Genomic DNA, 25935 nt, shown 5'->3' on the forward strand with positions numbered 1-25935 from the left:
ACTCTCAGACAAAATGAGGAAACGATGTTTTACGGCGGTATGACGAATATCAGTTTGATCAGCCGCGCAACGCCTGGATGGATGAACATCAAGGGGGAGCAGTACGGTAGCGCGATAAAACTACAGGACATGATCGCCGAACGGGAAAAAAGAATGCGACAAATCAAAATGAAGGCGGCCGAAGATACCGTGCGGGAAGACGGTCTCGATACTGCAACTGATTATGTAAATGTTGATCTTGACGTGCGCAGTGAGTCCGAAAATATGCCGAAACCTCCGACAAATTTCGACGATAAGAATGATGATTCCTGTGCGAAGATCCATCGATCTGTCTCAAGCAGCGCAAGTACTTTGCTAGATTCAGAGGATGATGAAATCAAACAAGTTCAAGAAGAACGCCGTTGTTATGCTGAAATAGTTATTCCAAAGGCAATAGATGAGACAAGTGTTTAAAACAAGAGAAGAACATCTATGCAAAGCCAGAGACATACGTACTGGTCAAACTTGCTTGATTCGTATCAGTTATCCAGATTTCATTCTTATATGGATATCACTTATGGTTCGCCTATAAAGTATCTAAAATATTGTTTAATCCGAATTTCTCATAAATTAGATGCATTTGATCTGAATTAAGCAGGTTCTACTCTACATGATGATTGAAGAATTTTTCGCTTTGAACCAGACACAACCAAGCCATTGACCATGACCTATTCTTCATTGAGTGATCAATTGATGCTTATACCTTTTATCTCAACACGTTTATCAACTTCGAATTCGTGCTGTATTCACAATATATTCAGCAAAAATAATCTCATTTTTAACAAATAGGCCTATGATATAAATAACAAAAATTTATTACAGTTTTGTTACAACATCATTTGTAGAAGCATATGTGATTAAAAAAAACCAAAATGAGACAACATAATAGCCATTAATATATGTGATCACAGCATGTAAAGGTCAGTTTATCTCAGAATCATTTCAACATACTCGGCATTTGTACTATTGATGCAATATAAATAACGAAATTAGATGCTTTAATAATTTCATTACATGTCACCTAAAGTTAATGTACGAAGTACAAATTCCACAATGAGAATGCAGTGCACTACTGATTTTCTTAACTTGAATTCGATTAAAAATCAATGATTACTTCATATAAGGTGAGTAAGACAATGTAACCTTGATTATCGTCTACGGATCCAAGATGTTCGTTCGAGTAGAATGTTCATATGACTAGTTAGGAGTCTACTGTACGCACTTAATTTTCCCAATCTCAATGAAATATGTAATTTATGTATCACGCATTAACTAATTCCATAATGAAAATATATGCCTTTAATTCCGCCATATATTTCTACTATACATGGCACTAAAAGGGCTTTGAATATACTGGCACTAATAGAGTAGATTTATCACATAATTACGCCATATACATATACCGGGTAAGCAGTCCCCACGTCATTCTAAAATATAAGCATATATATCTATCGGTATATACCGGGGTGCATTTCAATGAATCGAAACGCATGCATTTCAATACAGTGAAAACTTCAGTTAATCCATGGATGTAAACTAGAAACTAGTTCATACAATACATCCGTGGTTGTAATCTCTGCATTTTCATTTCTTGGCTCGGACAAAAATAAGAATACATGTATGGCATTAAAAATTATTTTTAAAGGAAAGATGTATCATTTAGTACTCTGTAGGCAAAAACAGTTCAAGAAAATGCCCGTATTTTCATAATAATGCAACATAGACTTAGTGATTAAGTATTTGACTGACTGCCTACATGCTTACTAAGTAAAATATAAACGTACTTGGAAAATTAATGAAAAATTAGCTTGTCAAATGCAAGAGGTCGTAGCAAGAAAGTTGTCGAGTCATGACTTGGTCAGTGTGTAATATTACTATAACATTCTTCAGATCGAGTTCCTAGATGGTTGAAATCAGTTGCGTAACAAGAAAGTTACAATATCTTCCAAATCAAGAGGCACATTTATAAGCTATATTTACATGGCAAAATTTGACTCATTCTAAACACCCTTGCTCCTAATTTACTACCTGCATTGTTTCCATCAATATGGTAGTTTGATGGTAAAATATCCCACATTTGATTCATCTGTAGCATTTACATTCATTTAGTGACCTACGTAAAGTATCTTTAAAATCATATTCAACGCCATTGCACACAATTCATTTCGATTTAAAAAAAAACAACAAGATTTTGGGCAAGTATTGCATACATTTCGGGCATCGATCAACGAAATGAGTTTAAATGGGAAACCATAGAATAAAATTTAATCAACATCAAGGTGAGCAATAGGTATGTTAACTGCAGTTGACTCTTTTCTCACTTACAAATTAAGATACATTTAGGTAACCTTTATCTAATTGGCAAAAACAACTCTTATCTACTCTGAATGAGAAATCCCCCGCAATGAAATCGCTGAGACAATACATATATTTTCCAAAGTGGAATTATGGTGTGGATCGAGCCCCTGGTGTGGATCAAGTGAAATCACTGGTTCCGTAATACAAAATTATTGTTTCATTCTACATGTACGCTTTAGTGATAAAAATACGGTCTACCAAAATAGAATTACAATATACATTACATTTCATGCCACTTTAGCAGATCTTTCGCAGTACCATTGGGACCATTCTCTATTTTTGGAGTCGATCAGATATCAAGTCTAACAGTTCTTTCCAAAACATCCTCGTAAAATCGGTAAAAGCAAAAGTACTCTTCATGTATTTTTGGTAAAAGCATGGCCGGCGGAACCAGGGTGGCCTTGGCCAGACCAAAACTTTGTCGATCATGTTTCACGTTTTGACGTAAGATATAGTAAATGGCGATAATAAAACTACCTTCATCTTGCCGTGAATTTTGTCCCGATGTAAGGCCTCGATTTATTTCAAATATCTTATGCCAGAATGTCTTTAAAACCATCATCTTCTGGTTTTAAACATTTCAAAAGCTTTTTCAAATGGAGGACCCCCAGATCCCCCACCAGCGCTCGGCGTCTTGGGCGCTCGCAAACACCTCCACACTGGCAGCTGTGGCCGGACCAAGGTGTTTCTCCTTCCACCCGCCCTGAAAAGTTTTATCATTCCCGGGGTATGATATGATTGTCAACACTAACAATGCAGCCATTGTTATCTCGCTGAACTTGAAATTTCTAAGTCGGTTCGAGGAAAGAGGTTAAAAAGAAAGAGTTTTCATTCATGGATCCGAGTTCATCATCACCGAGTGAGGCAAACGCGATCCCGACCTGAACAGGTACAAGGACAGGAAACAAGCAAGATCTACTGCGTTCCATAGAACCAGTTGTAAGAGTGAAAATACACTAATAGAATTCTTGTACATATTATATTGACAACAGAGATATTGAATAGTGATTTACCTTACCTGGGTATAATACAGTTATACTGTCAGCGTATGGATATGGCCACACCGGAGTGAAAAAATAAACCAAACACGGTTTCCATAAAAATATACCGGTAAATGAAACTTGCATATCATATCAAAGCATAATGTGTCAACGTTATCAAATATAAAAACGTTTTTTAAAACAACAGATTCATAACCGCCAAACTATTTGATAATGAATTGTGCAAGGAATAAAAGCTCATGTGACTACTACTATCACAAAATGGACATAAAACTCTATTGCTATGCATAGATAAGGATGTTTATGACAACGAAACTTTCTCGGTAAAAATTCCATAGTAACTGACTGCTTAACATGACTGACTGACTGACTAGCAAAATGAGAATACAATTTTACCCATAAGAGGTTCAAGCGACTTAGAAATCGCCGCCGAAATCACCCCCGAAATCGTCTCCACCAAAAGAACCACCTCCGAACGAATCACCGCCGTCGTACGAACCTCCTCCATCATCCCAACCGCCTTGATCGTCAAACCCTCCGTGATCGTAGCCGGGATCGAAACCACCGTCGTAGCCGCCTTGATCATAACCGCCTTGATAGCCCTGGTCATACCCTCCTTGATAACCGCCCTGGTCGAAACCTTGCCCGTAAGCGCCCTGGTCGAATCCCTGCCCGTAATCGCCGCCCTGGTCGAATCCGCCTTGATCGATGTTATTCTCGGTGTAGTTATTCTCTTGGTTGAATTCCGTGTTGTTGATGTTCGTTTCATTAACGGTCGTGTTCTGAACTGTCGTGTTGTCGATGTCGTAATGATTGTGAATGTTGATATCCGGCCCGAAGTCGTACCCGTGACAGTACGCGGGACCGCCCCAGCCGTGGCCCATACCCCACCCCCATGGCTGATACATTCCATAACCGAGCATACCACCGACCATCATTCCTGAAATGGGAAATAAAATATCATTTTATAATTCCGACTAGAATTTCAATTGATGAGTTAACAGTTTGAATAGCTTATAATTTACACAAAATTTATTGGCCAGAGCCAAATTTTAGCACAGGTCAAATTATTGCACGTGAATTGCAACTGGTTCCGGAAGTGACTGACTTTGCTTTGTTCAAGCATTGTTTAGTATTGAGTGAGTGGTTTCAGTATGAACGCACTCTCTAATTAGGCACGGGCCAAATTGCCCGCGTCTGATCGCGGCTTATGAAACTGGGTCTCGAATTTTGATTTAAGTTGAATATTGATTTTAGTGATTTGAGTCAAAGTAAAAACTACCCGGTACTCATAAATAATGTTTCTCATCAATCTGTCAAGTTATCATTAAATCTACGGCTAACTGTCAAATCAAATAGATGATAATCTAATCGTTTTAATCCCTGATGAAATTAGAATACTGGCAATTTTGATATACAAGAATTATTATATAAAACCAACTCAAAACATGAAGGTTCCATATGGTGCTCATCAACCGGTGTTTTAAAATATTGATATATTTCTCAGTTCAACCCGGAAACACAAGGGCTTGTCACACTTGAAATGGAGAATGGATAAAACCGGTATCAATGAACGACCTGTTGTTTTATAAATACAGGTAAACTGGGGTCAGTCATTTGACCCACACATTATCAACTGTGTCAGTTCCTTGTGATAAAACTTTTGAATTTGACAATATCACTTCTATTTATCTTTTTTACTTCGAGGCCAGTTAATGTAATCCATCCTCACCTGTGACAAACCCGTCGTCGCTGCTGCGTCGTCTGCCTCGATCCTGCACGACGACAGTAGTATTACCGCCACCTCCGCCGCCTTGATACCCGCCCGGACCTGGTTGTCGTTGATATCCTTGTTGCTGCGGATATCCTTGTTGCTGCGGATATCTAGGCTGTTGGGGATAGCCCGCCTGTTGGGGATAGCCTGCCTGTTGATAACCTGAAAAATGATAAATTAAATCATTTACGTTTGGAAACAAGTATTACAACCAGTACTGCCAGATGTTCAAGCAAGTCTTGTTTAAACGCAGGTTATCTTTTATTGTCCTGGGTCCAGATATTTAGATACTTTGTAACTTAAAGGGTTTAACTGTTAGTTCTAACTGGTGGTCTGTCAACATATCTCAGGTTTCATAGATGTGGAAGAATAATAGTCCCTGGGAACATTTTGAAATTTGTCTGTTATAACCATGGTTTCTCATTGTAACTATGGTGGTTGTCACCCAGATTGAGGATTTACCCCTAGGGATAACTTTGATACTCGGTCTATGAAACCGGGCCCTGGTGTACTGAGGTCAATCGGATTGGTTTTACATTCAGAAAACAAGTCATTCTCAATAAACCCCATAAAGCTACTAATAACTACTAATAAGGAATGTTAATTGTACATCTACACTGTAATTACTTTACCTGGAGGGGCATTGAATCCAGGGGGAGGTGGCTGCCCATATCCTACAAAATCAGTCAATATTTTGATCATTCAAACAACTTTTCAGAAAATGCAGTTACAAATCCTCACATACAAAGTGTATTTCCTCATTCTATCGTTTCAACGTCCATAGAAAATGCTCACCTTGTGGTGGTGGAGGGCCCTGTGGTCTCCAGCCGGGTTGAGGTTGCCCCTGTATAGGTGCATATGGAGGAGGCTGCGCTATAAGAAATATAAAAAGATTTACCATTTCGATACATTTTTGGGAACATAAATAAAGTACCGGGTGCTATCTTTTCAATAACAGAATTTTTCAGAGTTGAACTATATGAGTGGACAGGAGTTTAAAATAGTATTAAGTAGTTATGAACATTCTAAATGCCATCATCTTTTATTTGTATACATACTTTGTTGTCTTGGTGGGGGTGGGGGTGGTTTTGGTAGCTGTAAGAAAAGCACAGGCATGAATTTTCCAGAATAAATAAAATTTCAGTAAGCAATGACCAGTGTATTTTGTACTTACAATTTTGCTAATGCTGTCCATCCAACTTCTATACCAGCAATGAAAATAGAAAGGAAGTAATATGGTTAATATTTAAGATTAAAGAATCCGGATCTCATTCTCAGGTAGTGAGATTCAGCTCTTTAAGTTAAAATTAGGAGTAGTTCATATTCAAAAACTGGTATTTCACTCAAAGTTTAAACCAGAAATGTGGAACTTCAGCTTTACAGTCAAATTGAGCAGAACGTTACCTCATTTCGCCATCATCTACGAACACGAACCAGTTCAATTCTTTTGGATCTTTGACAGCTCTTCGAGGCACTGCCAGTAAGTGCTGGATGTTGGCTCCTTTCGGTAACGCCGGGCGATGCGGAATCGCTTGCGTGAACGGCCCTACGGCCATGAACTGACAGACAGTCTGAAACGATGAACGAACACTTAATAGGTATTTTATAGGAATTTCAACTTTCCATACGAAACGAACAAGTCACATAGTTCTGATAAGAGGCATGCAGGACATGGAACACAATCCGCAGGGGAAATGTGTGAGCAACATTTAAACCCCATTTCCCTGTGTTTTCCCCAAGAGTTTCCTATTTTTTCCAGAATCGTTATCACCCTACACCTTTTTTTGAAAATTCAGAGACAAGTTGGTTTGAGTTTGGTAGACAAACACCTCGACTACAACGCAATTTCAATTGTCACTTTGGTATCTATCCATCAGATAATTTTAACCACTTGGCTTGACTTATTAACTAAAAATGCAATCTACAATGAATGAAAGCAGTACATACAGCTAACTTGGAAACACCAAGGGCAGATTGATCTCCTTGATCATTGAACCATGCTAACTCACTATCCTGATACAAAACTACATACAATCTCTTCCATTTGCTGGAGAAACATCCCTCTGAAATATAGGATAACATTTGTTGTTTGACTTCAATCGCTAGCTTACAGATTAGTTTCCCTCCAGTATCCTAAAGGTACCAAACAATAGGACGCTATGAGGAACCGATGTCAGGCTTTTGTGCTCAGTCTAAAAACTTACTGGTCCATTTTCTCAGATATCCTGCTTTTATACTCATAGACGAGTCTGAAATATAAGACACATATTTTGCTATAAGTTAAGATTGGTAATTCATACTAGTCTAGCCTCTGGGGCAGTGCAACCGCAGTTAGCTTAGGTTCCCTAGGAATGGTTATTTACCTAACCTAATGGTTATGTACAACCTAATAACCTGTAAGTGGTTTAGTCTAATGATTGGATATCTTAAGGCCTTTACGCTTATAAATGCTTTTGGAGTGACTGCATGCAGTTGTTCCCTCTATGCACAGGGGCTCGTCACGATAGCTGGGGGTCCAAAATCAAAGATTTGACCCAGTATCCTAGGTACCACCTACAAAAAAGGTTTTTATAGGTCACTTTTTTATAGGTGGTACCTAGGATACTGGGTAAAATCTTTGATTTTGAACCCCCAGCTATCGTGACGATAGCTGGGGGGCTACCTGTGCCTCAATGGTTTAATGTCACTACCTAATCCAACAAAAGCCTATTTAGTCACACACTAGCGCCATAGTCTAGCGGGAAGGTGACCTAAACCGCAATTAAGCCAAAAATTATAACTGGCTGAAAAGATTATGAATACAATGCTTTTGAACTGTCACTCCTCGACATCAGCTGTCCAGGTTAGACAAGAAGATACACAATATCCGTGTGATGATGACGAGAGAAATCCCACAATAACGAAGCCAAGATTGAAAAATTCTATAAGTACGCCTGATGATGGCTAACAGTTATTAGCGGAAACGCCGCTCCTCAAATATAATCATTCTAATATAGAATTTTTCAATCTTGGCTTCGTTATTGTGGGATTTCTCTCATCAGCTGTCAAAACTGCAATAAATCTTAATTGAATAGATACTTGCTGCTCCTACACTTACTACTGATCGGAATGGAACCTTCCGAGCTGCACATCTTAAAGAGAAAGTGGTGATATAATCAGATATCAGAATATCTAGCATTTCACGCATAGACACAGCGATCTACGCGTCGTATTTCACACCAATTTGTCTATCTATATTTCAACGACTCGACTACGGTGACAAATTGTTTATTTACTTCCGCATTAATTTGTGGAAAACGCGGATGTGGCTTGAAATCTGGATACGTAGAGGGCGCTGATACCGGCGTAAGTCGACGTGGTTTAATTTGCTGCGTTTGTCTCATTTTCTGGTAAGAATTCCTATTTTTTGCGGTATTTGCATATTTTAATCTTACATGTAACACCTCTTGAACGAATAAAGTGAGATTTGAATGGGACCGGTCTCAGTTATACGCTGTTTCATCGATCGGACGAAAAAGAAAGTTCTGACGTACTAATTATCGAAATGCACCTTCCTCCAATTTTGTTCTGTATTGCCGGTATTTTTTTCAGCCGATCGGATTTCGTCATGATTACTTCAGTCGTTTTAGTTGTTGTCGGTGTTTCACTGGTCGCTCCTGTTAACTCAGTTGACCGCAGCAACTTCAAAACATGTGAACAATCTGGATTTTGTCAGTAAGTATGATTTGAATGACGGATGTTGATGAGGCCTGACGGGGTGGCCACTGACCTGGATAACTCAGGGAAACAGAAAAGTCTAGAGAAAAACTCAAATTTTACTAAGAAGCTGGAAAACTCGGAAATAGCACAATTATATTACTGCATCTATGTGTTGATTTTACTCATATTGTTACGGAAAAAGTCCTTGAATTGAAGGCAAAAAAGTCCAGGACTTGGGGTAAAAAAAATTTGTGTCTAGCCCCTCAAGGACCTGACTGAACATCATAAGCCTGTATTTTCGGCACCTGTAGTCAAAAGTACTGTAACACCGTTGATATTCTGCTTCCAACCCTGCTACTCCATAAGAGTTGTACCTTTCAAATCTATTTTTATATCTTCTATTCTCTCCCAGTTCTTTTTGTACGAAATAAAGAGTTCGTTATCATTATTCGATCATTTTATCTAGACGCAATCGAGCGCTGACTCCCGGGAATACGCCTTACGAGGCCCTGTTGAACACCGTCAAAATACATCGGACGAACGTGACCGTCGAACTGCTGAATAAGAAAACCAACGTGAAATACCATCTCGATTTGATCGGTTTGACGAATAATGTCGTGCGCATGCGCATCACTGAAGCCGATCCCATCCGGCCTCGTTATGAACCTCCCATCGGCGATGCTTTGTTGAATATACCCGAAGAGTCGCGGTGAGTTTGATTTGTAGCCCGCGTCTAGTGAGCTTAAATTTTTTCGATCACTTGATTACAGGGTTTTCAGCGCTCCTTCCAAGTCCTTCTTTTGGAAAACGTTTGACCAAACATCATCTTACTCCTTCTTTTTGATTCAAAGTCCTTCCTTCTGATGAAAAAGTCCTTCCAAATTCAATTTTTATGTATTGTTGCGAATTCGACTGTTGAAGTATTTTATGACTTAGGTCAGGTTACTCAATTTTCAGTAAGATTGAATCTACAGGAAAGTGTTATGGAATTACCCTGGAATGTACGACAAGTCTACATGACTAGTATTCCGGTGAAGGCATTGCGAAAATGCCTCATCATGGGCCCTCATTTTACTGGAAAATACTTCTTTTCAAACCAAGAAGTCCTTCCTTTTGGGTCTAAAATTGCTGAAATAGTCTGTCTTAGTACTCTTTTTAACCCTGGCCTCACAACTGGAAAACCCTGTGATTGGTTAATTTGTTTATTTATTTCAATAATATTCGGATATCGCGTTGATACCATCTAGCTTTGTGTTACAACCTTGTCGATATATTGAAATTTTCTAGAATATCGGTGCAGAAACGCGGCGACCGTCTCGAGATCGGCTACCAGTCGACGAAGGTCGTGTTGAAAGCTAGACCGTTCAGTTTGGACGTCGTCGAAGACGGAAATCCAGTGATCAGCGTAAATTCTCGCGGTTTACTGAAATTCGAGCAGTACAACAATCCAGATAAGTAAGTGATGGACGTGCGTAAGTAATTTGATTATGAATTGTCTCTCGGTGATGATATTAGTTGTTTACGATATAGCAGCCTTGAATTAGAGTTTTTATCAAATTTTGAATATTTTTGGTCCATCCCTTTGCATCCGGTGGAGACATTTCACCCAAAGTTCGCCTCAGCTTATTGGGTATAGCGTTTTTAGCCTCAAAGTATACCTTCGTTTTGCTGATCGGGTTGGCCTACAGTTGTTATCGTTAAGACTCAATTTTGATAAATTTTAACATTCTAACCACAAGTGCGTACAATCAATTCTGATGTGAACACTGAAAATTGAAAATTAATCAGCTTACTGAAACTATAGATTGATGTGTTGAATTGATAATCATAGCTACCGATTTACCGGTACTGGTAACTTCTATTACAATGATGGAATCTCATTACAAGAACTGACGGTGGCGTTTTAGGGAATAGCCAAAATGTTGTTACTGTTTATTATTTTCTCAATTCCAATTGCGATAATTTCTAAATTTTATCTTTAACCTCGTTAGTTAGTAATGCCTACCGGTACATCGATTTTTGTCTGCCTTTTGGAGCATTTCAACTGGTGTTAAACCCGGTTAAAATCCACCATCCGCCTTCGTGAAAGATTCCTGGCGCATTGCGTATAATCCGTATCTGTTGACTTATTTCTAGGGGAGTCGTCGGTAGAATGGGAAGTGCAATATATTCTTGGTTTTCACGTCCTTTCAGACAGGTTGAAGAAGCGCCAAAAGAAGACGGTCAGGCGGAAAATAAGGTGTGTCATCGACTAAAATGGACATTATCCATGAACAATTGCTAATCCTCGAACATGTTAGGCGTGGAGGGAAATATTAATAAATTAATCAAGATATATTATGGACCCAATTTTTGGCTCCGCTGGAGATGGAGTTTCTATTTCTTCAAATTGCTATTAGTCCTACAGTTTTAATCAGATCAAGTCCAAATTTGGTATAAGTGTTCTATGGACCAATACCTACAAAGTACAGAGCCCATTTTGGATTTGGCCACAACGGGGCACCCCTAGGTATGCAGCTTCTATTTCTTCAAATCACACAGCGGAGCTATGTAAGCCGACAGGCTCCTTGTTTAGGTTTGAATTATTGAACCAAACTTTTTCTAATTTCAAAGTAATTTCAATTTCAAATATTTTGTCATAAATTCAAATTCTGGGAAACATTTTATCGAAGACATAGTTTATGACTCAATTGTTAGAAATGATACATTTACCAGATATTTTTCTAGTCAAATTATAAGGTCATTTTGTCTGTTCTATATCTTAAATCTGGGATATTTACCAGTAGCTCTTTCCATTCGAGGATTAGTGAATTGTTGAACGTTATTTAACGAGTCGCTTGTACGATTTTGTCAAGCGACGGCTTAAATAACGTTGAATTGTTCATGAATAAATACGGTTGGTGAGTATGTCGACTTCACGTGTTTACTAAAACTCTCTATTAGAAAATGTGGTGAACAAGCTTTCGGTGGTATTATCAGTGACTATCTCGGAAAGGTCCGTTGTGTGGTTAGAGCATTCTACTCAGGGTTTCCAGGCTTGTACTCTGTAACTCGCGAGCATATGCCCGAGTGGGATATTTATTTCCTCTTCGGGTTTATTTGGGGATGATTTACAGTCGTCTGAGCAATATCAATTTTATTCAAGTTATCCAAGAGACGATTTTATCTATTGCTTTTTACTGTAACACAACTACACTTAACATAATTGATTTTGACGCTGCCGTCCGTATTTTCGACCTTGTCATTCGTATTATTCAGAAAATGTCCTGCTGGTACTCAGAATTTTATTTTTGAATATTTACTCTAGTTAATAATTGTTAGTATTACACTAAGCGCTATATAGCATGTTTAGTACTGCAGCAAAACACTGCTTTCAGTATTTTGTATATTTAGTTTTCATTCAAAATATCCTATATGGTATATATATGTATATTATATATTTGCTTAGAAATTCCCTTCATGTACTACCTACCCGTCATTATGTTTTATTTCATTGGAAATCCTGTTATTGTTTGCTCATGCGGCTATGCACAAACTTTGTTTCCCTAATACTTCCTTGTTGAGGTTGCAGTTTTGTTTCAATTTTAACCCCCATCAGCCAGTTTTATAGACCCGGCCTTTGTTCTGTAGGTCTATACTCGCTTTAAAGGACGAAAACTTACTGAAAAGAACTGTGTGGATAGAATCAGATTTGAAACCTAATTCTGACGAAGAATTGTATTATACCCAAATCTATAAAACTGGCGCTTTCTTAACTACAGGTTAAGTTTCGGTAAGCGATAATGGGTTTACTATTTCTATCTAAAAATCTAATTCGATTTGTAGGAAGAAGAAGGGGCTGGTGAAGGTGGGGAGAATGATGAGTCCGCCACTAAAGAGACTGAGGCTGCCGAGCCCGGTATCGGAGAAGAAACATTCGAAGGACATCAGGATACTAAGCCTCATGGTTCGTCGTTTCTTGACTTTTCATGATTTTGAGTTGCAGTTTTTCTCCGGGATACCTCCCCGAAAGCAGGAAATATTCATATTCAGTACTACTATTGGTCCTCACATTCATCAATCAACAAGCACTAAAACTCTAATCATTTGGTTTTATGTTCACTTTTAGGTTCCAGTTCAGTCGGAATGGATTTCTCGTTTCCTGGATTTGAACACGTTTACGGAATTCCGGAACATGCCGACACTCTGGCGTTGAAGTCGACGAAGTAAGCTTTTAGCTTTAACGCTTCGATTTCCTTTCGTATCACCATTCAGAACTGAGGCTCATATGTTACGTAATGGCTGAAATTGGGATTATGAATGATACATATTATTTTCAGAAATACTGATCCGTACAGATTGTACAACTTGGATGTGTTTGAGTATGAACTACATAATCCGATGGCTCTTTATGGATCGGTACCGCTTATGTATGCCCATAGGTAATAGAGATTAGCTAAGGTTGAAACAGCGTCATATCAGCGTCATTATCACCGATAATGTTACTGATAAGCGACATTCTTGTCCGTACTGTACTGGCAGAACTGCATTAACCGTATTAATTTCTAATTCATAGTCCTCAGAGAACTGTTGGTGTATTCTGGTTGAATCCTTCGGAAACTTGGGTTGATATCAGCAACAACAAGGCTGACAAGGTAAGAGAGTTGTCAGGGTAGCCACTAACCTGGAAAAGTCAGGGAATCAGAAAAATCTAGAAAAAATCTGGAAAACTCGGGGAATTGGAATAATGTTATTGATCACATATTTCTTTATCAGTAGGTAATTCAATGAATAATGAATGAATTGTAGCATTTAAACCTAGAAATTTTTCTGATCCCCTCTTTTTTTATAAGTTTTTGTAATCACATGGAAAAATCAGAGAAAACTCAGATTATTTGTGAATGGGCGGAAAGTGGCCACTATGGTGCCACAATCTGGATGATCATCTCAAAATACATCAGATATTCACGTTTTCATGGCTCACTCGATTCTTTTTATAGAATTTGTTCAGTAAAGTGGTTGACTTAGTCAAAGGAGATGATGAAGTACCTCAAGTTGATACCCATTGGTTTTCCGAATCCGGTGTTATCGATGTATTTTTCTTGCTCGGTCCCAAGCCAAAAGACGTGTTCTATCAGTACGGTAAACTGACTGGCACAACACCGCTACCTCCGGTAAGTATAAGTACCCTATTGTATACAATGCTATACGTCCATTTCTTGGAATTCTTTTAAGCTTAAATCGATGTACCGCATTTTTCGGCCAATAAGCCGAGGACAGTTCTTTAGCCTAAAATACATGGCTTTCATAGAGCTTCACCCAATAAGCCGAGGCCCTTATCAGAGTTTAGTTTGTCTTAATTGATGATGTAAGAGGTTGACAAACACTTGCACAATACAGCCAAATGCTTGTTAGCCCACTTGGGACTTTAGTCCCAGCGGGCTATTGCGTTCACTTTTCGTCCGTCGTCCGTCCGTCCGTCCGTTTGTCCGTCCGTAGACGGAATCCAGTTATTTTGGGAAGTTTTGAAGACGCTTCAAGGTAACGTCTTGATATTTGGGTTACACATGTATCTACCCTAGACACATCTTCAGCCCAAAAACTGGCCCTATCAGAATCAAGATGCCATTAAACATTCTTTACTATCCAGGAATATCCAAATTAGGAACAGTTTAACACTCATACACTGGATAAACTTTGATACTCACAAGAGCAAGCTTTCACCTACATTCTGTAGGCATCGTCAGGCTTAAAGTGACGTCATCAGATGTTGTTGATGTGACGTCACAGCCGGATCTCGTCAGCTGGTCTGTGAAGGCTCCCGCGCGCCATCTGCTGCCTTAAGGATGTTATTCCATACAGGGGGTAGAGCAAATCTCCCAAAGTCAAACCCCGGTGGTTCGAACGAGGTGTTCAGGAGTCATTTTACATTTACCTGAGACACCCCACGCTGAATAAAGACTTTGGGAGATTTGCTCTACCCCCTGTATGGAATAACATCCTTAAGGCAGCAGATGGTCACAGACCAGCTGACGAGATCCGGCTGTGAAAAAGTTTATCCAGTGTATGAGTGTTAAACTGTTTCAGAATCAAGATGGCCGACTGGCAGCCATTGTTGTTCGCCAAAATCAGCACTTTTTACACATTTTTGAACTTTTTGAGGGAAATTTCGAAGACGCTTTGATCAATTACCTTGATCTTTCGGATATATGTGAATCCCCCCAGGGCCCATCAACATAACAAAAATTGGGTCGGTCGGACTCAAGATGGCCGTCCTATGACCTTTTTAGTGCCCAAAAATGTTAATTTTGGCCCGAATTCTGAGTCCTGTAGCTTCCTACTGGTTTGCCATTTCTCATTACAATTTGTGATGGGTGTTCTTTGGAAAGGGATGTTTTATACCTGAGACAGGTATTTTTCATCAGCCAATTATGACGCAATTGGCGGCCATCTTGGTGTAACCAGTACTCATTCGTAAGTGGGAAAAAGTTTTTCCACATTATATTGATACCTAAGCATATTTTGCTACCACAATCAATAAGAAAGTTGTAGCTCATAACGTGTTCTATGATTGTGGTGAGTTTCAAGGTAATTGGATTTCGTATATGGCCACCAGGGGGCGTTGAATAATACAATATCTTAGCATTTCTTTATTATATTCGTACCTATGAATATTTTGTAACCACAATCAATTGGAAAGTTGTAGCTCATGACATCATCTATGATTGTTGCGAGTTTTAAGGACATAAGTTTTTTTTATATGGTCACCAGGGGGCGTTGAATAGTAGAATAACTTAGTATTTCCTTATTATATTGGTACCTAGGCATATTTTGTAACCATGATCAATTGCAAAATTGTAGTTCATGACATTTTCTATGATTGTGGTGAGTCTCGAGGTCATTGGGTTTTGAATATGGTCACCAGGGGGCGTTGAATAGTAGAATGACTTAGTATTTCCTTATTATATTGGTACCTAGGCATATTTTGTTACCATGATCAATTGCAAAGTTGTAGTTCATGACATGTTCTATGATTGTGGTGAGTTTCGAGGTCATTGGGTTTTGAATATGGTCACCAGGGGGCGTTGAATAGTAGAATGACTTAGTATTTCCATATTAAATTGGTAACGAGGCATATTTTGTTATCACAATCAATTACAAAATCGTAGCTGCTGACATGTTCTATGATTGTGGTGAGTTTTAAGGTCATTGGTTTTTGTAAATGGTCACCAGGGGACGTTGAATATTGAAATTGTTAGATTGTTGAGCATTTGAATCCACTTCCCAAGTGGGCATGGTGTCCCTGGACCCCTAGTTGACTTTGTTGATCTTTGGGTGTATTCAAGTGACATGGGTCGGATTTTTAGGTCAGATTATGTCTGGCCAATAAGCCGATCATGATATTTTGGGGTTATTAAATTGTGACGCTAAAATATGAAGATTTTAACTAACTTAGAGTTAGGTTTGGCTTGATGACTCGTAAATGGGGTCCAGTGGCATTAGTAAAATTGTGTATCCATCTTCTTGCAGCTATTTTCAATTGCGTATCATCAGTGCAGATGGAATTATAATGACCAAGATGATGTTCGCGGGTTAGTAACTTACCTTTTCCATTTCGATGAAAAATTTAACCACATTAAATTGTAACACCAAAATTCTTTGATGTTCAATCAATCTTTGTTCAGGGTTGACGCCAATTTCGACGTACATGACATTCCATACGATGTTATCTGGTTGGACATCGAGCACACAAATGGAAAGAGGTACGTTGATATTCTAGCCATGGCTCGGAAGGTGTTCATTACGATTAACTATAGAAATAGGTTTTAGCGCAAAAATTTACGGTATCTAAATAGTGCTACATGTCAGGCTATCCGGATAAGCTGTTAAAATCTTTTAATGATACAAATTTCGTAAATTGTGTCTTTTCATTCAGATACTTCACGTGGGATGCGGCTAAATTCTCTCATTCATTCGACATGATCAAAAACATATCGGCGAAAGGTCGAAAAATGGTAACCGTAATCGATCCTCACATCAAGAAAGACGACGGCTGGGAATTGTATAAAGAAGCGAGGGACAACAAACTTTTCGTGAAGGATAAGTCCGGAAATGATTACGAAGGCTGGTGTTGGCCAGGTATGTACGTTGTCGGTGAAGATGGAATTTTTGTTTCCAAAGGTTTTTGCATTGTTGTTTAGGATTTACGTTGCTTAGGTCTTGGTTTCCCAAGATGAACCCTATTGGATTATTCATTTAACCTCACGACGGGACGGCCTTTGAAGTGTTGCCCGCACACTACGCACCTGGAGGAACCTAAATTAATATTGTTGTTGGTGGTTTAATCTAAGGCCCCCATCTCATAATTTTTTGGACCAGTCTTTTGCGAAATATCTATATGTAAAATGCTCTCAGAATGCACCTAAATGCATCTATATTTTTCAAACTTTCCTGGATGAAATGCGGAGCTTTGCAGATTCCCTTCGCACAGTACTGCGTGCTCGCAGTATAAGTTGCACGTTCTTTTCTGTGCAAAAATGGTTAGATCCAGGCCATAATTTGACTATCGATTTTTACCATGGTCTGGTCGTTATTTACGCAGGGAGCTCATTCTGGCTCGATTTCATCAACCCCGACGTCTGTAAATGGTACGCGGATCGATTCGATCTCGAAAAGTATCAGGGCTCGTCGAAGCACCTGTTCACGTGGAACGATATGAACGAACCGTCGGTTTTCAACGGTCCGGAGATCACCATGCATAAAGATGCGATTCACCACGGCGGCTGGGAACACCGAGAGGTGCACAACATCTTTGGAATGTATCAGGTACATTGTCCGAACAGGCTTAATACAGTATATTGAATTGAATATCGGGTTGTATGGTAGTATGGACTCTTTGATTCCTTAAAAACTTTAATTTGAATGAAGTGCCCAAATTACCTTTAGATTTCAATTTTGAGAAATAGGCAATTTGAAATATTTGCCTAGTTTGTAGTTGTACAGTAGTTATTGACTACCCCTAAATCGATAGAGTTAGGCAGTTACTGGTACCGAATGTATTAGAAACCAAATTTAAGTAGTATAAAGGATGAAGCTTACCAAAACTGAGATAAACAGTACCAATTTTGGAGGAGTCTACAGTAATTCAGATATGAAAGTGATGCAAACACTGAATTTTCTCCATATTCTTATATCCAGGAATTTCTTTATATCCTGGAATGACTGAACTGTAGGGACCCTGGATATTGAACTCGTGATTTAATTTGATTCGCTCATGATCATGATTTACTTCATTGTTTTGTAGCAAAGAGCTAGTGCCGAGGGTCAGGTAGCTCGATCTGGTGGTAATGAACGTCCGTTTGTACTCTCGAGGGCCTTCTTCGCTGGATCTCAAAGACATGGTAAATTGCTTGTGAAACTTTTCCTCCCAAGGAGTAGCCATAATACTTACTTAAAGGAAATGAATCCTTGGATCAGGAAATTACTACTATCAATATTAGTAAAATATTAGGATTAGCCTAGATAGTGTGAGATTGGAATTAGATTGTATCACTGATGTTGATTTGATTTGTTCCATATTGTGTCCATGGCTCATTGGGCTCTGGAAGCTTTCAGTACTGTGCCATTTGTTCTATTTTTTACGGAGCCAAATAAGGATGGGATGGGGTATATTGCATTGGGAGGATAAAAACCACCCAATAATTGGGTTCCACGTGTTCATACAAAAAACATTTATGAAACAATGTTCAAGTTGTTGACACAATGAAAAGTTTTTAGAAGTAACTGGGTGGTGTAACATACCGGGTATGTCAAAATGGGTTGGAATTACCTGCTGGCTATTTATTATGTAGGAAAAAGATTAATAATCAAATGTAACATACTAAAATGTAAGTTAAATTGTCTGAAATCTGTATTATTTGACAATAGGTGCTATATGGACTGGTGATAATATGGGCGAATGGTCACATTTGAAGATGTCAATTCCGATGCTTTTATCGCTCAGTCTAGCCGGAATAACTTTCAGCGGAGCAGATGTGGGCGGATTCTTCAAGAACCCTGACGCAGAACTTCTTACAAGATGGTATCAGGTAATTTTTGAAACAAACTGTTCATTATTTCATTGATGCCGTGGTGCAAATTACACAACGGAATGCAGGATAGCCATTGACCTGGAAAACTCAAGGAATCAAGAAAAATCCTGGAAAACTCAGGGAATTCAGATAATACTATTTATTGACCAATTGTTTCGTTATCAGTATGTGATTCGATATAAAAAAAATGAATGAACTGTAACATTTTTTAACCACAAAATTTCTCTGATTCATTCAGAAAGTGTAATCTCATGGAAAAATCAGGGAAAACACAGGGGATTTGTAAATGGACGGAAAGTCTGGATGTGAATTACGGTTAGACAATACTCTAACCATACACTGATTCGTGTTTCATTATAGGCTGGAGCATTCCAACCATTTTTCCGAGCTCACGCTCATCTGGACACGAAACGCCGCGAGCCGTGGCTGCTACCGGAAACGAACATGAAAATCATCCGCGAAGCGATCCGGTACCGTTATAAACTACTGCCGTATTGGTATACTCAGTTCTACAAGAGCGAACAAGACGGCAGTCCGGTGATGAGACCGCTGTGGGTCGAATTCCCAAAAGAGACCTCGACGTTCGCGACTGAAGATGAGTTCATGATCGGTAAGTATTGCTCTGTCGAAATGTTATTCGTTTAAAAGATTCATTTAGAAGATACACAATGTCGCTGTAAGTTGAATATACAAGAAAAATCACACAATAATTCAGCCAAAGATGTTCTCGAGTAGAAAGTTTATGCATTGAGCAACGTTTCTTAAGAACTTTAGATCTTTGGCTGAATTATTGTAGGCTTTCTCTTGAGCGTTGATCTATAGTGTTTCAGTTTGCTGATCAAATAATTTTTGGAATTTGACTTGCGTAATGCAACGTAACGTAATATATATTTTCATGAATACTCTGGTAATTCATGAAATATTTTTTGTCCATTAGGTAATGCCCTTCTTGTTCACCCTGTAACTGACAGTGGGGCTAGTTCTGTCAGTGTACAACTACCAGGAGCTAACACCGTAAGTTTATTATTAGTTTGATGAATACATCATACTCCTTGATCGTGTAGATTCTTGTTAAGGTATTCAAATTTCACAATTGGCACTCACATTAATTTTTTTTTTTCTTTTTAGCTTTGGTATGACTTGTCATACTCCAGAACTTATAACGGTGGGACAACACAGTCAATACCCGTTACTTTGAACACGGTAAGGTTTTGATTTACTGAGTAAGAAATGAACGTACAGAACTGCCAACTGTTTCTGATTTTCAGTATTTGTTACTATCTTACAACAAGAAATACTGATTTGATTTGTTTGATGCATACCAGAGATAAGAAAGATGTTACTTAGGGTATTACTGTTGATTACTGATTAATTTGAACATTTCCTTTCATATTTCGATGAAATGTTACTGATGGCACTTTTCAGAGGTTGGCAGCCCTGAGCGTACAAAAACTTTTCAACAACCGGAACTAGAATTGATGATGCAATGTTTGTCTTCATATTGTAGGTACCGGTTTTCCAAAAGGGAGGAACGATCGTCCCGAGGAAAGAAAGAGTTCGCAGAGCTTCAATCCTGGGTCGATTTGACCCGTATACACTGTTCATTTGCCTCGATAAAGCTGTACGTGTATCTTTGATTTGATCGACTAAATGTTTTCATGCAGACTCTAATATAGCGCGCTTGTTCATTCTTTCTAAACAGGGAAATGCTGAAGGAGACTTGTATATAGACGACTATCATACATTCCGATATAAAAAGAAAAATGATTTCGCATTTAGAAGTTTTACATTCAAAAATAATAAACTCGAAAATAGGTACGTGATCTTTTTGTCATACCATTTTACAAACCCCAGAAGTCACTGTTTTATTTACTGTACCTTTCGCCAAATTTTATATCTCTCAGTTGTAATACATGTACGTTTTTTTTTTGCAACAGGAATTTAGATAAAACTGGTAATTACCAGACGCCTTCGTGGTTAGAGAAAGTTGTAATATTCGGTGTGAAACAGACACCGAGAAAAATTGCTTTATCTGGTCCATGTAAGTACCGGTATAGATTGGGGAATGAGCTTTCGCTTAACCTCTTCGCTACCATAGGTAATGTAACGCCCCTCACCAGAGCATTTTCCCATATTCATATTTATTTTCAATTCAGTTCAGTATTTGAGGCACTAATTCGCCATCTATGAGCAAATAGTGTAACTAAATTGAAGCAGACGATCATTTAGTACGTCTATACACCAGCGGCGTAGTGAATCACCACACCAGCAATTGTAGTAAATGAATATATTTGCGACGTAAATATACATCGCGCATGGTGAGAGAAGGTCATTATTTGCGACGTAAATATACGTCACGCATGGTAGTGAAGAGCTTAAAGGAGTGGTGCTTGGGAGAGTAGAGTCTCTAACTTGGTGCCAAGCTTGGCAAACCTGCGTCCAGTTATTAACCCTTTCAGTGCTGACTAATTAATACCCGAAAGTGTTACAGATACCGGTAATTTGAAAATATTTAGAAATTCCACCCCAGTGTGTTGAATAACAGACATACCGCATCTACAGCGACCGCATTAGTGCATCGATTTCACTGTTTGACAGGTGCTGCCATCTTTCTTATAGAAATAAAAACTAATTGATAATATTAATACACTGCAGTGCAGTGTACTAGCAATGCATCGCTGATTTATACATCACACTGTGGGGTGGATGCACTGAAAGGGTTCAACACAGGGGTTACCTCAATTCATACCTCTATATTTTTCTAAGAAATTCCACTTCTGATTACTGAATTTTCACAATGTTATTCGCATTTATATTCTTCCATGTGTTTTTCCTTTCAGCCATAAAAACGGCAAGAGATTTAGAGTTTAACTACAGCGCTGAGCGGCAAGTTCTCGTCATTCGAAAGCCCGACGTGAATATCGCAGGAGATTTTTCGATCGTTCTCAGATAAGCACGTTCATCAACGAAAATCTACTTAGGTACGCCGTGTCGGATCAAATGTGCTCAGATTATCCTTCGTTTCATTCGTCTATTTATATACCTTATTATATACCCCTCCCAATTTAATTTATTACGTATTTTTGAAATGATTCAGATAAAGACTGTTCGAGAAATCTTTTTGCGATTTTTATTTGCCATTAAGAACTGCTTTTCTATGATGAAGTTTTTTTCGGCTTTGAGAGTGATCTAGTTCCGCAGTTATGAGTTAAAATTTGATTGTACGGTCAAATCATCGGAAATGGATTACGGTAAAGGGTGATTGTAAGTATATCAAGCCCATTCAAGTGGGTCTTTAGTGCATCTGAGAGTCGAGCAAGGTTTAATACATACCGGTACATCCAGATCCTACCTGGACAGGGTTTCTAACATTTTCAGATAACTAACCAAGGCAATTGTACAACAGGCAATCAGTTCGATTTTGCATATTATTTATATGGCAGTTGTGCAAATCAGGGCGGATTTAGCTGGGGTATGTGCTCCTATTTTGGGAAAATCCTAATGTTCTCTCTCCAGTTAAGATTAGATCTACATTAAAATGCAAGTAATGCCTCCGTGACTAGCAATTTTTTGGTCCCTCTCTCAAGATGCACCTTCGTTTCACCGCGCCCCTTTTCTAGACCTGCCCCTGCTAGAAGCTTTGTCCCCAGCTTACTATGGCAGCATTCCCGATGTCATCAGGTTGGAACTTCTGCTAGGGGGAGATGATAGTACCGTACATTCATCATAACATAATACTATACATATCATCATGACGTACTAGACGTACCCTCTGATATGTTGCCGGTATCGGCAACTGTTCCTGCAAATCTATTGGTGCTTCAGGCTTTCAGTTCAGTTTCGTTTCTTTTTTGTATGTGCTTCGAATTCGCATTTTCATTTTTTCATCGCCAATGAACTACCATACATGGTGCGATGGGCAATGACAGTTTCTATTATTAAACCTACTAATAATTCAAATCCTGTCATGCAGCACATTTACTTTAGTTCTTAAGGAGGAAGGTTTCAACTGGAAAAAGTGTCGTCTGATAAGTCCATATATGTTTAAAACCTGGCTGGAAAACCTTCAAGACTTTTCATATACGTGAGCTAGCAAAGGTCACATTACTTGCATAATGCATATTCGCAGATACAGTAGACTGACTAAACCGGTACTGGTCTATCCGGTAATCCGTTCAATTCGGCAAAAAATAAATAGAATTTCCATTTGCAGCTGTTTTTCAATACATGTATTTCTCATAGTCCGGTATCACTGTATTCGTTAATCCGCTTTATGCGGTAACATTTTTACTTCATTTCTGTTCATTCCGTGCCTAAACTGGTAAACTGTAACGGCTTTCCACCAACAACAACAACACAACACTATTGATCTTCTATGTCTGTAGATTATTCATATTAGGCCTGTTACTTGCTTTGCGTGTCGTATAAATTGAATGATTGTACTCATTGACCTGAATTGTAGTTTTCATGTAGGCGCGAGTGCATAATGAGTGAACTGAAGTATTTAAATGAGAAACTCCATACTATTGAAGGATGCGTATCTGAAATTTAAAACGTGTATTAAGGAGCAAAGCCTCGGTTATTTGCTACGGTCTATGATAATTGTATGAAATAAAAATATACCATTAATTTAGATTGCCATTAGGTTCAATAAATCCATGATTTCATCCATTCGTTTTCCCAGTTCTTCGAACCAGTAACTGATTAATTTTGTTTTGAAAATAATGCGGGAACCAACTGGACCAGTTTAGGCAGAGTCTACTGTAGTCATACTTATCGGTTTTAAGCAGTGATATATTTTTTATGGTAAAAAAAATACAATAGCTGCATCAATTCAAGTCGGATCCATGTTAGGTGATGATAAGAATTTAGTCGAACCCCATGAGTACGGAGTATTATAGCATCAGGAAAATGTTTCAAGAATAATGCCTGTCAAACAGCTAATATAAGCTTTTAAGCAAGTACCGAGACATAAAAAAAGAAATCCTCTCAGACAGTGACCTAATATGCATGCTTATAAGATGTTTGTTTTTCCGAGACTGAAAAATGTTGTTTTAGAGGTTCGTTTTGTATTGTCAACCTATATTTTTCCTCTCCAGTTTGAATGTATACATGATATTCAATTAGGTAGTTTACTGAAGGAAAAACCTTTCTATTTTCACCAGTACCGGTAGTTTATTCATTTTGGGTTAAACCGTTTAGATTAGGAAATCAAGCATTTACATGCACAGTTTATTGTATTACATAAGTTAGTCTACATGGTTGCAACCGTATAACGTAAGATGTACGCAGTAAATTTCGATAAAATATCCAGATCCAGTTTCACTTTCTATTCAAAAATCAAGAATTCGAAAAGGATTCTATTCCACATTTGAATGAAATATTCACCGATGGCCTGATGGTGGTAAAAAGTAGTTTTAATAATCAGTTGCTACTAAGAAAAATAGCCCATTGCCAATAACAATATAAGACCTCTGTGTCAATCATGAATACTTCGTGTAAGTGGTTACTGTTCTAATTTATGTTGTCAATTATTCGTTTATTTTTGTCATTGTGCTGTGCACGGATAAGTTTTTGTTGTTGAAGGATACCCTTATCAACGGGCTGTACCGATTTATGTAGATATATCATGATACAAGTTATTGCGCTAGAACATTTCCAAATTTTGCAGTATGTGAAATATGTGTACTTCCTCATTATCAGTCACAAAGATCACATTCAATGGTTTTCATTCTAACACATGCTTTGTATTGCATGTAATGCGTTTCATCATAGGAACATGATAAACAACCAGATAAATTCTCAAAAACGTGCATAATGAAAGTTTAGAAAAGAACAATGATTGCTTTTTGCAATGATTAAATATAAAAGGGTCGACGTGCATGTTTCATTGGAATGACGCCAGATGGGAATTCCCCTGGTTTTACTTGCGTATTTGAAATAAAAACTGGTTTACCTAGATATCCATGTCATTGAACAATGAAAGTACACTATTGTAAAGCTTTGTTACGTTTCTACAGATATATTCGAAATTTGTGTGCGTTATATAGTCTAACGCAATATGTATAGAGCGCTCTTAATTTTGAATCTATGCAACCTGAAGGGATGAAGAGGCTCCATTGGTATCTAACTTTGTTCGTAGTTTTCTTCTTATCAAATGTTGATTTGATTGCAAATTCTTTTCAATGTGAATAGATATTGTGTATTGGTGGTACGATATTTGAGGTTTGTCAGAATCACTATCCTGTGGATACTTGAAATAAGTAAATAAATAAATGTCTTTTTTGTATCCATTTCAACTTATTTCATTTACTCTGAATGCAGTGTTGGAAATTCCTGCTTGGGGATTTTGATTCTTTGTCAATGAATTGAAAGAGATTTGTGCAAATTGATAAAGCTCGCTGGGTTTTCCACTGTTCTTGTATGACTTTCGATATCAGGCTCTAATTATGATAGTTGTGGCCTCTATGTTCATAGTTACAACATTTTAAGGGAATATCAAATCTCTTATTTTTCTCATGATTTCCATAGTTGCTGCAAAGTCGAGTAACCCAAGACACTATGGTCAATGAGATGCAAAATTCTTCAGTCTGTCAAAACTGATTAATTTCTAAGTCCTTTGGTTCCTTCATTGAAGAATGTCAGTAATGTTACTAGTGCCTGGGAAACATCTGTCTGTTAAACAATAAGCGATCTCTCAAACTATCCTGGTTGCAAAAAGATAAGAGAAGTGGATCCTTTCACCCTGAAACCCAAAATGGACTTGTGTAACATGTCTTTTCTTATCACATGTGGATACGAGAATATTTTTGGGTATGCTAAGTAAGGTTAAAATACAAAGCAAGCACAAGTTCATTGAAGGATGCGTCTGGTTTAACCATGACGATATAAAACCAGCTTAATCCAGATCTGCCACATGAAGAGGATTTGCAATCCTGATTCTGTTATCAAACAAAATCTCATTGTTCCCAAATGGAAAGGATTAAGTGGGCTT

The 25935-nt window shown here is 38.2% G+C and overlaps 2 protein-coding genes across 4 annotated transcripts; one reads left to right on the forward strand and one right to left on the reverse strand.

The window, feature by feature from the left end:
• Positions 1-658: 658 nt before the first annotated feature.
• On the reverse strand, positions 659-8422 carry LOC141910648 (uncharacterized). Of its 2 annotated transcripts, XM_074801363.1 has the most exons (10): positions 8270-8422; positions 7377-7421; positions 7120-7235; positions 6577-6743; positions 6347-6374; positions 6231-6267; positions 5968-6045; positions 5805-5846; positions 5131-5334; positions 659-4338 (listed from the first exon to the last, which is right to left on the reverse strand). In XM_074801363.1, exons 1-10 carry the CDS (start codon positions 8301-8303, stop codon positions 3815-3817), a joined length of 1275 nt encoding a protein of 424 aa, XP_074657464.1. In that variant the 5' UTR covers positions 8304-8422; the 3' UTR covers positions 659-3814. The 2 variants fall into 2 exon arrangements, with proteins under 2 accessions (XP_074657464.1, XP_074657472.1); XM_074801371.1 differs by lacking the exon at positions 5805-5846.
• A 63-nt stretch (positions 8423-8485) lies between these two features.
• LOC141914952 (neutral alpha-glucosidase AB-like) lies at positions 8486-25240 on the forward strand. Of its 2 annotated transcripts, none has more exons than XM_074806336.1 (23): positions 8486-8561; positions 8764-8886; positions 9338-9580; positions 10159-10326; positions 11008-11110; positions 12697-12817; positions 12980-13076; positions 13191-13292; positions 13427-13505; positions 13851-14024; positions 16381-16442; positions 16536-16613; positions 16787-16989; positions 17453-17676; positions 18155-18251; positions 18778-18938; positions 19302-19551; positions 19879-19955; positions 20070-20144; positions 20449-20562; positions 20644-20756; positions 20879-20982; positions 21782-25240. In XM_074806336.1, the coding sequence occupies exons 2-23, from the start codon at positions 8780-8782 to the stop codon at positions 21892-21894; spliced, it is 2865 nt and encodes a 954-aa protein (XP_074662437.1). In that variant the 5' UTR covers positions 8486-8561; positions 8764-8779; the 3' UTR covers positions 21895-25240. The 2 variants fall into 2 exon arrangements, with proteins under 2 accessions (XP_074662437.1, XP_074662520.1); XM_074806419.1 differs by having other exon boundaries at positions 11065-11110.
• The last annotated feature ends 695 nt before the right edge of the window (positions 25241-25935 follow it).

The sequence above is a fragment of the Tubulanus polymorphus genome, chromosome 1, assembly GCF_964204645.1.
Source record: "Tubulanus polymorphus chromosome 1, tnTubPoly1.2, whole genome shotgun sequence".
NCBI lineage: Eukaryota > Metazoa > Nemertea > Palaeonemertea > Tubulaniformes > Tubulanidae > Tubulanus > Tubulanus polymorphus.